Raw genomic sequence first — 14,201 nt, forward strand, 5'->3', positions numbered from 1 at the left:
AAGATTTGGGACAGGATGGGACAGGGAGGAGCTCTTTGCCACTGGCCCAGGAGAAGACCGTGCAGGTGGAGCAGGGCTCTTGTCACTGGGGAGGATTCAGAACAGCTGGCAGGGGACAGCAGGGCTCTTGTCATTGCCTAGGGCTGGGGGAGAGGAGCTTCGAACTGCTCAGTGCAGGTGCTGACTGGGAATGAGGCGGTTTCAGGGGCTTGGTGTGTGTTCTGAGGCAGGCAGACCAGCACCCAGTGGCAGGTGTCCAGCAGCTCTGGGAAGTGATGGGAGAACAGTGGCTCCTAAGTACCTATCATGTGCCCTGGGCCGGGGGGACTGGAGTAGGGTGAGGTGCAGCTCAGGGCATCTCCTGGGTGGCGATGTTGGAGAAGAGCCTGGAGCTACCAGGGCATGACCTGGGCTGGGGGTTGGGGAACTCCCCAGTGCATGGCCTATGGAGTCAGACCCAGGGCTTCAGGAGCTTCCTTTACTCTTTGGTAAAGCGATAGCAAGGAATTCCCAGCCCTGGCTGCGAGCCTGGAAAAGGGGCTGGTCCAGAGATGGGGAGAAGGAGGGGAAGCGGGGGAGAGAGACTCCTGTCAGCTTCTCCTGCAGACTCTCCATCCCAGCCTGCTGCAAGAAGCAGCCCCAACACTGAGAGGGCTTTTCTTCCACCTGGGGTCGGGGGGGATCCCCTGGCCGCCCCTTTAACCATGATTTTTCTGCTGTGGCTCTGCTGGGGATTCTCTCTCACCTCTGGGCAGCAGGACTCGGAGCTCCTAGCTAGGTATCTGGAAGAGAAGTTGATGGTGAATTCTAACTTCCCTGACCATGTAAGTTTCAAAGCAATGATTATTTTGTACCATCCAGTGTGTGTGTCCGGGTTATACCAAAGGAGTTGCCTGGAGGTTTAATTTAAATTAATCCACCTGGGAGTCCTTTGAATCTATGTCCGCCAGGGCAATCAGATGAAAGCAGCTCCCAGCACTTTTGCCAGAAGACCCAGGTTACGAGGCAGATGCTGACTATATTTATAAGAAAGATTTTCTTAATTTTTCTCCCATTTGCTAGAACAAACAAAGAAACGTATGTGATTTCTGTGTTGAAATTCTGTTTCCCTCAGAATTCCCTGGGTGTTTTCCAACCTACCTGCCCTACTGTCTCTAATTTGTCTTGTCTGTTTTGTTATTGATCTAAACATGGATTATAAGAACTGTGGGGCTGGTTCTCTTGTTCACACTCATGAGCATCATGTAATTCCACAGGCAAATAATAGTGTGGTAGATTAACCCAGCTTTGTTCATTAATGTTTCCATCACCAAATTAACTGTTGTTTATGTTAGTGCCACATATGTGTAAAACAGTAAGACACCAATAGCAACATATATTTACGCAGTTTCCCCCTCCTTGTACGTTAGAGGTGATGTGGTTAGTTCACACAAAACTACAGGGTGTGTGTTTGTGTCTTTGCTCCCAATTGCCTTAAATCCCCAATGCAAGTCGCCTTTGCCACCTCTCATTACCTCAAACGCTTGTGTCCTAAAGCCGCAGGCGTCTTCCTTGAGAGACTGGAGCATGTCACACACATAGATTGGACCTAGCACACCCCACTGTCAGATCTCCCAGATAGAGAGCACTGGTGGAAGTTAGTTACTGGCTTGGAGAATTTACCAGGGAAGTAGGTGCTGTGGGAAGTGGCGATTAGTGATTCAGTCACTGACACTGAGCCTGTAATGAACATGGTGGTAGCTAGGGGGCACTGTGCTGCGGGTGTACCATCCGCCCCTGGATGAGGGAGATAAAGCTGAGGTTCTGGCCGGCTGTGCTAATTAAAGAGCCGATGGCACAGTTTGCAAGAATAAGGGAGTTAACCCCAGTGTCCTGGCCAAATTCCAAGTTGAGTAATTCTGACAGTTTAAAAGTTGGATGCAGCCCTTTTCCCCCCCGGAAACTCTTGTGCAGCGTTGCTGCTTGCCGCGGAGTAGTTGCTTTTCTGACCCAAGCTAGACGAAGGGATCCCCATGCACCCTTAGTATTTCAGCTGGTAAAGTGCTGGAAAGAGGCGATATGTGAGCCAGAGAGGATTATGCCGCTGGGTTATGGGGTGGCCTATAGTTACTTTTCTTTTTGTGGGGGATTTTTTTCCCCTGACTTGTGAGCGACAGTTGCAAATGGGAGGAAGGATGGTCCAGGGTTAGGTTCCCTGGCTTTAATCCCTTGTTCCCCTACAGACTTCCCATGTGGCCCTGGGCAAGTCACTTAGCCTCTGTAAAATGGGATAATAGCACTTCCCTACCTCACGGGGGCGTAGTGAGGAGCAATACACTAAAGGCTGTGAGGTACTACAGTAATGGGGGCCAGAAAAGTACCATGGACGCATAGAGAAACTTACCTCTGAAAAGTCCCGTTAGCAACTGCGATTTGTTTGTGAAATGCCCCAAAGGAGAGATGAGAAGTCTCAGAGTGGTGGGTCAGGCTGAATATTGCATCGTGTTTCTATTTAGTGAACAATGATGCAAACCACTGAAAACACTGAGTAGGGGAAAGGTGCATTCCCTGCTAGGGAGTTACAGAATTTTGGAGCCAGTTTAAGGGGGTGGGGGTTGATGTTCCCCTGGGTCCACTCTCCTTCCCTCTGCCCTCCTGCAGCCCCCCCAGAAATTAATCCCTAAAGCCCTAATCTGGCAAAATCTCAGAACACGTGCTGAACTGAGCACTCATGAGTGGCCCATGGGGGTCGCTCTCCTGGGGGTAGTTAAGCACATGCCTGGATCTTGGCAGGTTCACGGCCTTCCTAAGTAATGTGGATTTGATCCACAGATGCAGCTCGGAAGATGAATTTTAAAAACTCCTATGTCTCTGAAGTGAGGCAGATAGGGACATAGTCCGGGTGGGTAAAGTTAATCATTTCCCATCTTCAGGGCTATTTCTAGGGAGAAATAGACTTTTGTGACCATTTGGAATGATGCCACTTAATCAAATCTCATGTTTCAGGGAGTAAACTAATTACTGCAGGAGGGTCGGGGGCTGGAAGATATCCCAGCCCTCATTTCTAGCACAACATTCTCTGTGACCCTCCTTCTGTGAAGCGACCACTGCTTAAAGGAGCAGCTGGTCTGAGCCGGTAGGACAAATCTGACATTTTCGATGTCCCGGGATTGATTTTTGTCACGAGAAAGGTTTTTGTCTGGTTCAAAACTACCTCTTGTTCCCCAGCACACGAAGAGGAAGTGAAAGAAATAGCGGGCGTGACCATGACATAAACACAGGATGCTCTAAGAAAGGAGGAAGGGACTCTATAGCTGCTACAGTAGATCAAAGAGGCAGGCTGGCTTCTAACTATTCAGTTGCTTTCCCGGTTATGTTTTCTCTGTGCTATTCTGGGTAGCTCTGATTTACTTTCACAGCAGGTTAATAGGGAGGAAGTCACCCAAGCGCTGCATGACTTAGATTCTTCTGACTTGAGGCGGGACATATTGGCTGCATAGGTGGCATGTAATGGAGGCTGAAGGAGGCTAGGCCTCCCCAAACATTGTGCCGCTGTGGCAGGGGTGGGGGAGGCAGTGGAAGATTACTGTATGGGACCACGGGGCCTGTGCCCAGGGGCCCTGGCCAATTTGGGGCCCCCAGAAAAATCTCTCCCCTGCCATGGCCCCAGAAAGGAGCGAGCGGGGGTGGGGCCTTGGAGGGAAGAGGCGGAGTGGGGGCAGAACAGGGGCGGGGCCATGGGTGGAATGGGGTGGGGCCCTAAGTGGGGTAGTGGCCATGGGGTGGCGCCATGATCCCACCGGGGCTGAGAGCTGGACCTGGCTGGGACTGACTTCTCAGTGCCCATCCATGGGCCCAACTGGGCTCTCCCTGCCCCAGCCAGGGCCATGGGGAAGAGGGGCTGAGCACTCAGCCCCCTACCCTCCACCCTGCGGGGTGTGGTCTCAGCTGGAAGAGGTGGGGCAGAGAGCGAGCCTCCCCAAGAGGAAGCTTCACTCACTGCCCACGATTGGCTGTGTGTTATTAGCCTGCTGCCCTGGGCGGAATTTCACCCCAAAACAACATCTCGCCTCTTCCCTGAAATCACGGGAGTTTTGGCTGAGACTGAATTCCTCTCTCTAGCTACAGGATAGGTTCAGCCTGCCTAGCAGCAATGTGTGCTTCTCCTGCTGATGTCACTCAGCCCTGACCTGGAGGGGCCTATCTCTTGATAGTTTAGTCTCCCCAGCCCATTCAATCCTTGGCCCTTCTACTAAGATTGCCGGCAAGGCTATCAGTTAGTATCTATTGCATCAGTGGTGGTTTTTCTGGTATGGGCCAACTGTCCACTAGGTGCTGGAATAATACCACCAGACTCATTCCATGTGTGCAACTCAAAGGTTATTAGACGATAACGGCTTTGGGTCACTACTAGGATGTGTTGGATTTGAACCAGCTCTTCAGAGATGGAAGATTTTATCTGACCATTGATAGGAACATAAGGATTGCTCTGCTGTCTGAGAACAATGGCCCATCTAGTCCAGTGTTTCTCAAACTGGGGTCGCCGCTTGTGTAGGGAAAGCCCCAGGCGGGCCGGGCCGGTTTTTTTACCTTCCCCCGTCCTCAGGTTCGGCCGATCGTGGCTCCCACTGGCCGCTGTTCGCCGCTGCAGGCCAATGGGGGCTGCTGGAAGTGGCAGTCAGTAAGTCCCTCCTGGCAGCTTCCAGCAGCTCCCATTGGCCTGGAGCAGCGAACCGTGGCCACTGGGAGCCATGATCGGCTGGACCTGCAGACGGGGCAGGTAAACAAACCGGCCCGGCCCGCCAGGGGCTTTCCCTACACAAGTGGCGACCACAGTTTGAGAAACACTGATCTAGTCCAATATCCTGTTTTTGAATGTAATTAGTACCAGATACCTCAGAGGTAAGGGCTAGAAATCCTGCAATAGGAAGTTATGGGATAATCTGCATATATGGAAAGTTTCTTCCTGACCCGCATCCGATAGAGGTTCTCTTATGCCCTGAAGCATGGGGGTTTATATCCCTTCCAAAACTTTCTTCTTGACTTAAGTCTCCTGAGTGCCCCACTTTCCCTATATTACCATTTAGCAAGATGTTGATCAAAGCAGTGGATGAGAAAAGAGTAAAAGTTCTAACACTGGAGACTGTTTCACTTCTCCTCAGTGCTCTTTTTAGCTTTCCAACACGATGTAAACAGACGTAAATTTTTTCTCTTTGGCAAGAAAATCTGTTATGTTAGTGTCAAATAACAAGGGTAAAAAGTGTCATTGCATGCCTTTTCTGTCTGGAGTTTCACCAGTGATTTCTTTGCATTAAGGCTATCCTGGTACTAAGTGATTTGGGGACCTGCTTTGAAGACATTGAGACATAACATCTTCACTGATATCCTTAAACCAATGGAAAGGGACTGCCACTTTGCTAGTGAAGGATGGATTTTTATGGATTTTTCCCCTCTGTAGATTCTAATTTGGGACTTATGCAGCATACAGCCAAGCCAGTGAAGCAGTTGCAGCTGGTGGAGACTGATACAATGGACGTGATTGTGCTGGAGCAGTGGCTGGCACTTTGTTTCATAATCAGCCTGATGGCTGGTTTTAAAAAGCCTCGCTCCATCGCTTACTAGGCAACGGTAGCTTCTCAGTGACTGGTGTTAATGTTGATAAAACTTAGACATATTGTGGGTTTTCAGGTGATATAAATCAACATAGCTCCATTCAAACTGATGGTGCTATGCCAGCCGAGAACTTGACACTCTATGTGGCTGTAGGCTAGTCAAATAACTGCTCCGTGCCTCAGTTTCCCCAGCTGTGATCTGGGTACAATAATAAACACATAATTACCCATGGTCCTTGCATGTTGGTACACAGTCCCTCCATTCCTGCACTCCCTGCATGGAACATGCTGCTTTGAAAAGCACTCGGTGACACCTTGCCTGGGAAAACCAAATTCCATTCTACAGCTTTGATCTGTGGGTCTGTTCCAATTTTTTTTTAAAGTTTAATCTTAATAAAAGGGTCGCTTAACTTTGGCTGTGTGAAAACAATTGCACTAACCAATGTCTGGATCGACTCCACTGCATTCTTTTTAAACAACCGACAAATCTTCCTTTCATGAACTTGAAAGGAGCAAGGCACGAGTTACAATATTTACTTAACCCTTTGCAGGTGGCGCGCAGAGTCCCAAGACAAAGCCGATTTCTGCAGAGGCTGGTATGTATCCGGCTGCCTATTTATTTCATTGCATAAAAGCAAGCACTCAGCGTGTATGTATTTGGATGTAAGCACATGGGCGTGAATAAACTTAGTGGTGGCCTATCCCAGGCTGAGAGCTCTAGAGGGTGAATTCCTGTCATTTATCCACACCGCAGGTATTGCATGAGTAGTGGTAACTGAAGCATGTCCCAACACGGCCCCATTAATATTCTGCAACCCGTATCTGTAGAACATTGCTTAGTCTGAGTTCAGCGGGGATCCAGCCTCTCTACTGTGACAGCCAGCAAGGTGGTCAATCTTTGGTAAATGTGGTGGTGATGTGGCCATTTATCGATTGAACCCGGGAGTAACGTCTCACATACTGTAGGCCACTGACTAGCCATCAGATGGTAACAGCTGTTAATCACTATGATCCTCAGCCAGATTTGAAACAGCAGCATAGAGGTGCATGGGTCTGTATCCCTGGAATGACCTATTAGAGGTCTTATTCCTTCACTGTCCTGCTCGCATGAACAGACAGCAACAATACCTGAAGTCTGAAGGTGCAAACAATTCAATGTTTATTGGGGTGAACTTCCAGCAAGCAATGATTCCAGTTTCCCTCCTCAGTGCCCCACTTCCCAGCTCTGATGCCACAGAGCCTGGCCTGTGTCTCTGTTCCCATTCCTTGTTCCCATTCCCCCCCTTAGCGAAACATGATTCCAATTCCCCCATCCCCATTCCCTGTTCCCATTTCCTCCTTACTTCCTGATTGACTGCAGACTATATAAAGCAACAAAGACTCCCAGATGTATTGGAGCATAAGCTTTCGTGGGTGAATACCCACTTCGTCAGATGCATGTATTCACCCACGAAAGCTTATGCTCCAATACGCGTTAGTCTATAAGCTGCCACAGGACTCTTTGTTGCTTTACACCTCTGATACCTGCAGTCTATATAGTAAAACTTCAGTTCTGCTTAGCTTAACCAATCATTTTACTGAAATTTTACTAACCAGTCCTAGCACATTGTAACATCATTATTTAACCAATTATATCCCACCACCTTAATTGGTTTATGCCCAACAAAATTAATTATACAGCAGACAGAACCAATCACAGAACCAGGCAGAGTTTTTACAGACAAACAATAGGGAAGTGGAGACCACAGTGGTAGAACAATACAGAAATGAGGATTTCACACCCCAACTATTGATAAGTGAGTTCTTGCCAGACAGGATGCTATCAAACCAAGTTTCCTTTTACATCATCTAGGCTCTTCCCTTTCTCTGGAGGTGATAGATGGGATCACCTTCCTAACAGCCCCAGATTGCCTTATTTCAATGAGACTAGTTTGGAATGTGAGGATGTGACCGTTCGCTTCCCAGCTTATGGCTGCCTCTGCTGCTTAGCCAAAGGCTTAGCCTGGGGACAGGGCCTCAGACTGTCACAGTGAGAGACGGCCCTTACACCGGCAGACAGTGATTTTGATTCTTTCTTTTATACTTCTATATCTAGCTAAGTGATAAGAATACACCTAAATTCTTAAAATATAGGCCTTTGCAGACAGGCCTGAATATCTCTATCCTAACATGACCCAGTCTTGGTTCTTACTTTTAATAAGAATTTGACACCAGGCCAAGTTGTTTTGACCAAAGCAACCACCGCCAGTGAAAATGCAGGCGTATATTTACTGCTCTTTTTATACTTCCCAGCATGTGGGGTAAGCAGGAATAAATTCCCTGTTTGGCATGAAAAATCTATTCTCTCGCTATAGTGAAATGCCTTGAAAAAACAGGGCCTTGCCCTGTGAAATAGCAGCGCTCTCATCCGCTACCTCTGAGCGCCCCCGCGTTTGTTTTTAAAAAGGAATTGTTTTCTTAATGTCTCTTCTCATCTTCCTAAGGGGCTTTAATAACAAGGAGTGGAGAAAACAAAAGAGGGAGTGCACACGGACACAGCTGTAGGTCAGAACTTCATGCAGTAAGAAGTTGTGCAAGAACTCTAGGGAATGCATAAGATTTTCAGACAGGAACTTGGGCTAAACGCCAGCCCTGAGCCTAGCCACCTGTTTTGAAACCACCTCAGCAACTCTCCACTACTGTTCGCACAAAGAGTAACAAGCTGCTTGCAGGTCTGGGGGGATGAGTCAGCAGGTTCTCCTCTCCACCTGGAGGGAGAGAGCTGGGTGTGTGTGTGTTTGTCTCTCTGTCCATCTGTTCAGCAGGATAGGGGTTGCCAATTTTGGTTGCATGTATTCCTGGATGGTTCATGCCTTGACATAATCTTTAATTAAAGATTAATCTTTAATTCCTGGAGATGTCAGAACAATCCTGGAGGGTTGGCATCCCTATAGCAGGGATCTCTATCATCCGAAGGGGGAAAACCTTGAATGAAGGTTTCCCATTGCGGTTGACTTGAGTCCTGCGGCTGTTCCAAGTTATAAGTGGTAGCCCCCCTGCCCTCAACAGAATTCGAAGACATTTGAGCCTTCAAATGAATCCAGGTGAAACTCAGTGGTTTTGCTGCTGCGTTTGGAGAAGGTTTTGAAGCTGCCCCTCAAAATGAAAGTCAGGACGGCGGTGTGAACTCAGGAGGTTCGAAACTAGAGAAGATGCTGCACCTTGTGTGGCTCTAAATTATAACAGCTCCCCCCTCTCTTCTTTACTTCCGCTTCTGATTGGCCATCCAATTCCTTATTGGAGTCACTTGCAATCCCAGTAATAGCCAGTTAAATATGCAGAACGTTATGTGCAGCGCGTGACTCCTGCATTTGGGGAGGCTGGGCCTAAGTGTTGTGGTCCCACCCCCTGCTCTGCCCTGAGGCCCGCCCCCTGCTCCGCCCCCATTTGGCCTCCTCTCCCACAGGCCCCACCCACGCTCCAGCCCCGCTCTGCCCCTGACCCAGCTCCTGCTCGGCCCCCTCCCTTGAGGGCCCCCCTGCTTGCTGCTCATGCCTCTCTGCTCCCTCCCCGAGGAGCCCCCGTGCCGGCTACCCATGCCTCTCCGCCCCCTCCCTCTAGGGACCCCTGCTGCTCACGTCTCTCTACCTCTCAGGGGGCAAAGAGGTGTGAGCAGCAGGTGGGGGGGTCACGTGGGAAGCCGTGGACAAGCCTGAGAGCCGGGTGGGGGTGTCACAGGGGAGAAGTGTGAGAGGTGGGCCGCGGGGGTCCGCAGGGGAAGAAGCAAAGCATGGCAGAGTGAGGGCGGGGTCACGGAGGAAGCATGGGAGTGAGGCCTCGGGGCGCAATGTATGCGGGGCTACGGCCTGGACGCCATTTTGACGACGGCATTCCAGGGGAGACTAAGCCTCCGCTGGCCTCTTATACCCGCCGCCCATGCAGAACAGTGAATGAAAGGACCCACAGAGAACTAATTGAATTTAGAAATGGGCCTGAACCAAAACTCCAGCTCAGAATTCCCCTCACCTGGCACTTTAGGGGAATGAGATTCTACATTAGGGAAATTCACATTGCTGTAACTACTTCCATGCATTTACACCGGTGCAACCCTTAATGCAGATGCCCTGAGCCCCTGCTAAGCAAGGGGTTACACGGATGCGGCATAAGGCAGAACTTTGCCAGACCTGGATTTTTGCAGATGCCCCCTTCCTTTATAATGATCACGTCTGGAGTGTTCCAAAGTCAGCCAAAAATGGAGTGCCTGCTTTTGACACCTGCACTTCCCCCCTTCTCATGTGGACTAGCCTTTTACTCTGAGAAGAGGCCTTTTCATTTCAACGAGACCATTATCACAGAAAGGGATTGCTCATTGGAAGAATGGCAGAAATGGGACCTACATTTGCTAGTCCACTCAGGTGCATCTGTGAGTTTATTTGTGTGATAGCGTTATCTCTTTGGCAGCCTTCCTACATTGGAGGATCAGCTGTTTACTGATCAAGCCAACATGCCGCAGATATTTTTCTTGTTGGTTACCTAGAGTAGTTACATTAAGCTTAGGTCTTCCAAATACAAAACTTCTTGGATTTATGGGGCTACTGCTATCCAAGTGCGTATGAGCCCTGAGAAGCACTTCGTCCCAGGACTTGCACATAAAAGTACATTCCCAAGATGCATAATTTGGCAATCAGCTCTCAATTGCTCCAATCTCTACTTCATCCAAACTGGATGGGGTCCAGAGTGTTCTAAAAAGGATATTTTGCTAGATGAGACTCAGCCGCGTACGTTTTCTATTAAGGCTGTTCCAGCTATCATTTGAGAGCTATAGAACAGATCCTTAGGCAGATTTACTCTGGCTAACTCCACTGAGTTCAGTTGAGCTATGCTGGCTCACACCCGCTGAGGATCTCGCCCTCTACATTTTAAGACTTGGTTGCATGCATCCTTACTTGGCTCCAGTGAGAATTTGGCAGCATAGTGTAATGGCTACTGAGGAGACCTTTACATAAAATGTCCACAAGCTAACAAGGAGATTTGTCTAGGACCGCGGTTCTCAAATCTTTCCCAGACCATGACCCCATGTCATGGCTGGCCAAAGTTTTGGGAATCTCCTCCTATCTGGCCCTAAGGAACGAGAAGGTGGTTATAACCCTCTGAAACCCATTCATGACCCCCACGTTGAGAACCCCGATCTGGGACGTGCCCAGATTTCACAAGTACTTTTCATAGCATATGTCTCGGCTCGCTCTGTGTAGAGGTCTCGCACCGGCACTGGGCAGAATGAATGTGGACTGTGCCCTTGGCAGTGCAGAGGGAGGTACCGTGTCCGTTGTGCAACCTTTCCCCACTGATCTGAAGCCCTGATGAAAACCCCCACCCTGCCTAGGGTTCAAAAAGAGGCTCTAACGCTCTTCATCTTACAAGCTTTTATGAGGCTGTCTGTTCGCATCTCATATTAAATCCTTGTGTGCCACAAAGAAATGCCACAAGAGTGGGTTGTTTGGCTTTTAACATCGATGATGCTAATGGGTAACTGTTCAATTCCTACAGGAGACCAGGCCAAGGATGGCTGTGTTCACAGTGAAATCCACAATCATTTCCCGCTACGCCTTCACCACCGTTTCCTGCACCATGGTGAACAGCGGGTCTGAGGCCAAGGAAGGCACCTTTGAGATGCAGATCCCAGCTGCAGCCTTTATCTCCAACTTCACCATGTATGTGGCGCTTTTGCTTCTCCATGAGTTTCCGTCCCTTCTTGTCTCGCTGCGGGATGAGAGGGTGTGTGGTGACTTGTCCCCCTCCTCTGGCCCTGCTGGGTGCAGGCTGGGCCATGAGTCCAACAGCACTGGAGGGATGCCGATACCCTGGAAGATCAGGGCCCCACGAATGTATTTGATTCCCTCATGCTGAAAGCCTGCTGGTAGGTCTGGTTCTGACAAGCATCCCCAAATTAGAACCTCATCTCTGGAGCCTGCCAGAGTGAATGGAAATCTCAGGAGAACAGGCTTTCTTGGAGAGTTTAACTGGGTGGTTTTCCCCATGGCTGAAGAACTTGGGGCTAAACCAGCCCTAGAGACAGGATGAGCCACACCTGTCAGGTGCTCCCAGGATAAAAAAAAAGAGCGGGAAGTTGCAGTAAAGGGGGAAGCCCAGGAAAGTGTTCTGAGGGAAAAAAGAAAGCTGAAGAAGCAGGAGAAAGCTGTCCAGGCAGGGGAGCCTGGGCCAGACCCTGTCTAAGTAGGGCAGTGGCTGTAAAGGCCAGCTGGGATGAAGACTGTGTAAATTTGAGTTTTGTGTTAATTTGGGTTGATCAAGAGACTGAACGGCTTGAGGCTTAGAGCGCCTGTTTTTTATCAGAGAAGTAACTACATGGGACCCCTTGTGGGGATTGCTTGAATCACGTTTGAAAAGTGAGTTCTTAAAGGGCCTTGAAGAGGGGGAGCAGGCAGGAAGCCACAGAATGAGCTTTGCCTAGTGGGGCACTTTGGAGGCTGCTTGTCCACAGTGGGGTTACCACCCATGGGGTATTCAAAGGAATATTTCTTCACTGGTATCAAATGTCCTAAGACCCATTCCTAGTAAGAAACGGTCATAAACATACAGCTAAGGGTAGCATAAAATCCCTTCTTTACCTGTAAGGGGTTAAGAAGCTCAAATAACCTGGTTGGCACCTGACCAAAAGGACCAATAGGGGAAGAAGATCCTTTCAAATCTGTGTGGGGAGGGAAGTTTTTGTTTTTGCTCTGTTTGTTGTTCTCTCCGAGACAGAGAGAGACCAGGGCAGGAAAAACACATCTCCTAAAACCCTACCTGAAATAAGCATCTAAGATTACAAATTGTAAGTAATAGCAAGGAAATGCATTAGATTATCTTTGTTTTAGCTTGTGAATTTTCCCTGTGCTAAGAGGGAGGTTTATCCCTGTTTTTTGTAACTTTAAAGTCTTGCGTAGCGGGGAATCCTCTGTGTTTTACATCTTATTACCCTGTTAAATTACCTTCCATCCTGATTTTACCGAGGTGCTTCTTTTACTTTTTTCTTTATAATAAAGTTCTGTTTTTAAGAACCTGATTGGTTTTTAGTGTCCTAAAAACCCAAGGGTCTGGTCTGTGTTCACCTTGTTTACCTATTTGGTTGGTAGATTATTCTCAAACCTCCCCAGAAAAGGGGGTGAAGGGGCTTGGGGGAATATTTTGGGGAAACAGGAATTCCAAGTGTTCCTTTTCCTGAATCTTTGTCTCAATCACTTGGTGGTGGCAGCAATACCGTCCAAGGACAAGGAATTTGTGCCTTGGGGAAGTTTTTAACCTAAGCTGGTGGAATAACATAAGAACATAAGAATGGCCGTACCGGGTCAGACCAAAGGTCCATCTAGCCCAGTATCTGTCTACCAACAGTGGCCAATGCCAGGTGCCCCAGAGGGAGTGAACCTAACAGGCAATGATCAAGTGATCTCTCTCCTGCCATCCATATCCATCCTCTGACGAACAGAGGCTAGGGACACCATTCCTTACCCATCCTAGCTAATAGCCATTTATGGACTTAGCCACCATGAATTTATCCAGTCCCCTTTTAAACATTGTTATAGTCCTAGCCTTCACAACCTCCTCTGGTAAGGAGTTCCACAAGTTGACTGTGCGCTGCGTGAAGAAGAACTTCCTTTTATTTGTTTTAAATATAAGCTTAGGGGGGTCTTTCATGAGGGTCCCCACATCTGTACCCCAGAGTTCAGAGTGGATGGGAATCCTGACAGAATCATTTCATTCGATCTGTAATTTGAAGCCTTTAAATCATGATCTGAGGACTTCAGTAGCTCAGCCATAGGTAGGGGTCTGTTACAGGAGTGGCTGAGTGAGGTTCTGTGGCCTGCAATGTGCAGGAGGTCAGACCAGATGATCATGATGGTCCCTTCTGACCTTAGTCATATCAGATTGGTGGGCCATGATCGATCCACTGGGGGTTGATTTATCTCATCTAATATAGATGCAATAAATCAACCGCTGAGTGCTCTTCCGTCGACTCCGGTACTCCACTAGAACGAGGAGCCCAAGCAGAGTCGACGGGAGAGCGTCAACTGTTGACTTACCGCAGTGAAAACACCACAGTAAGTAGATCTAAGTATGTCGACTTCAGGTACATTATTCACGTAGCTGAAGTTGCGTATCTTAGATCGACCCTGCACGGGAGTGTAGACAAGCCCTATGAGACAGAAGTCTGTTTGCAAGCAATAGCAACACAGAGATTGATACACACTGATACAAAAGTAGGATTTGTTGCCATGAATAAAATGCTGGAGGTAGGTGTCCCTTGTAAATAGCTTTGTCCCCTTCTTTCCCTACTGTTGTCCTTTATTCACTTGGAATTACATGCTGAGCTGCAGAAAAGGGGATGGTAACTGAGGTTTGGGGACTACCCAGATGAGTAAGGGGTTCTATCACTGCCTCCTTTGTAACTTTGGGTGCCATTGTGCTATGCTGCTACAGCCTACAAGCGTAAAGGTCTTGACCCTGGTTTCCACCACCCTAGTTACTCCTTGCAGGGTGATTTCAGCTACCCTTTCTGGTCTCGAGTCCCCCCCCCAAATCCATCTCCCTAAGGGCTTAACTACCAGACACTCAGACTTTTCCTCTCTGGTT

At 48.6% G+C, this 14,201-nt stretch overlaps 1 protein-coding gene across 2 annotated transcripts in view; it reads left to right on the forward strand.

Moving 5' to 3' along the window:
* The first annotated feature begins 98 nt into the window (after positions 1-98).
* ITIH5 (inter-alpha-trypsin inhibitor heavy chain 5) overlaps positions 99-14,201 on the forward strand; it is a 65,963-nt gene continuing 51,860 nt past the window's right edge. The window contains exons 1-4 of one of the 2 annotated variants that reach the window (XM_039519607.1): positions 99-177; positions 759-824; positions 6,143-6,187; positions 11,118-11,281. In XM_039519607.1, the coding sequence (XP_039375541.1) occupies positions 798-824; positions 6,143-6,187; positions 11,118-11,281 (236 nt within the window). In that variant the 5' untranslated portion in view covers positions 99-177; positions 759-797. Of the gene's footprint in view, positions 178-645; positions 825-6,142; positions 6,188-11,117; positions 11,282-14,201 lie in introns of those variants that run through there. The other variant, XM_039519606.1, reaches the window with a different exon arrangement.

Source organism: Mauremys reevesii, linkage group 1, assembly GCF_016161935.1.
Source record: "Mauremys reevesii isolate NIE-2019 linkage group 1, ASM1616193v1, whole genome shotgun sequence".
Lineage (NCBI taxonomy): Eukaryota > Metazoa > Chordata > Testudines > Geoemydidae > Mauremys > Mauremys reevesii.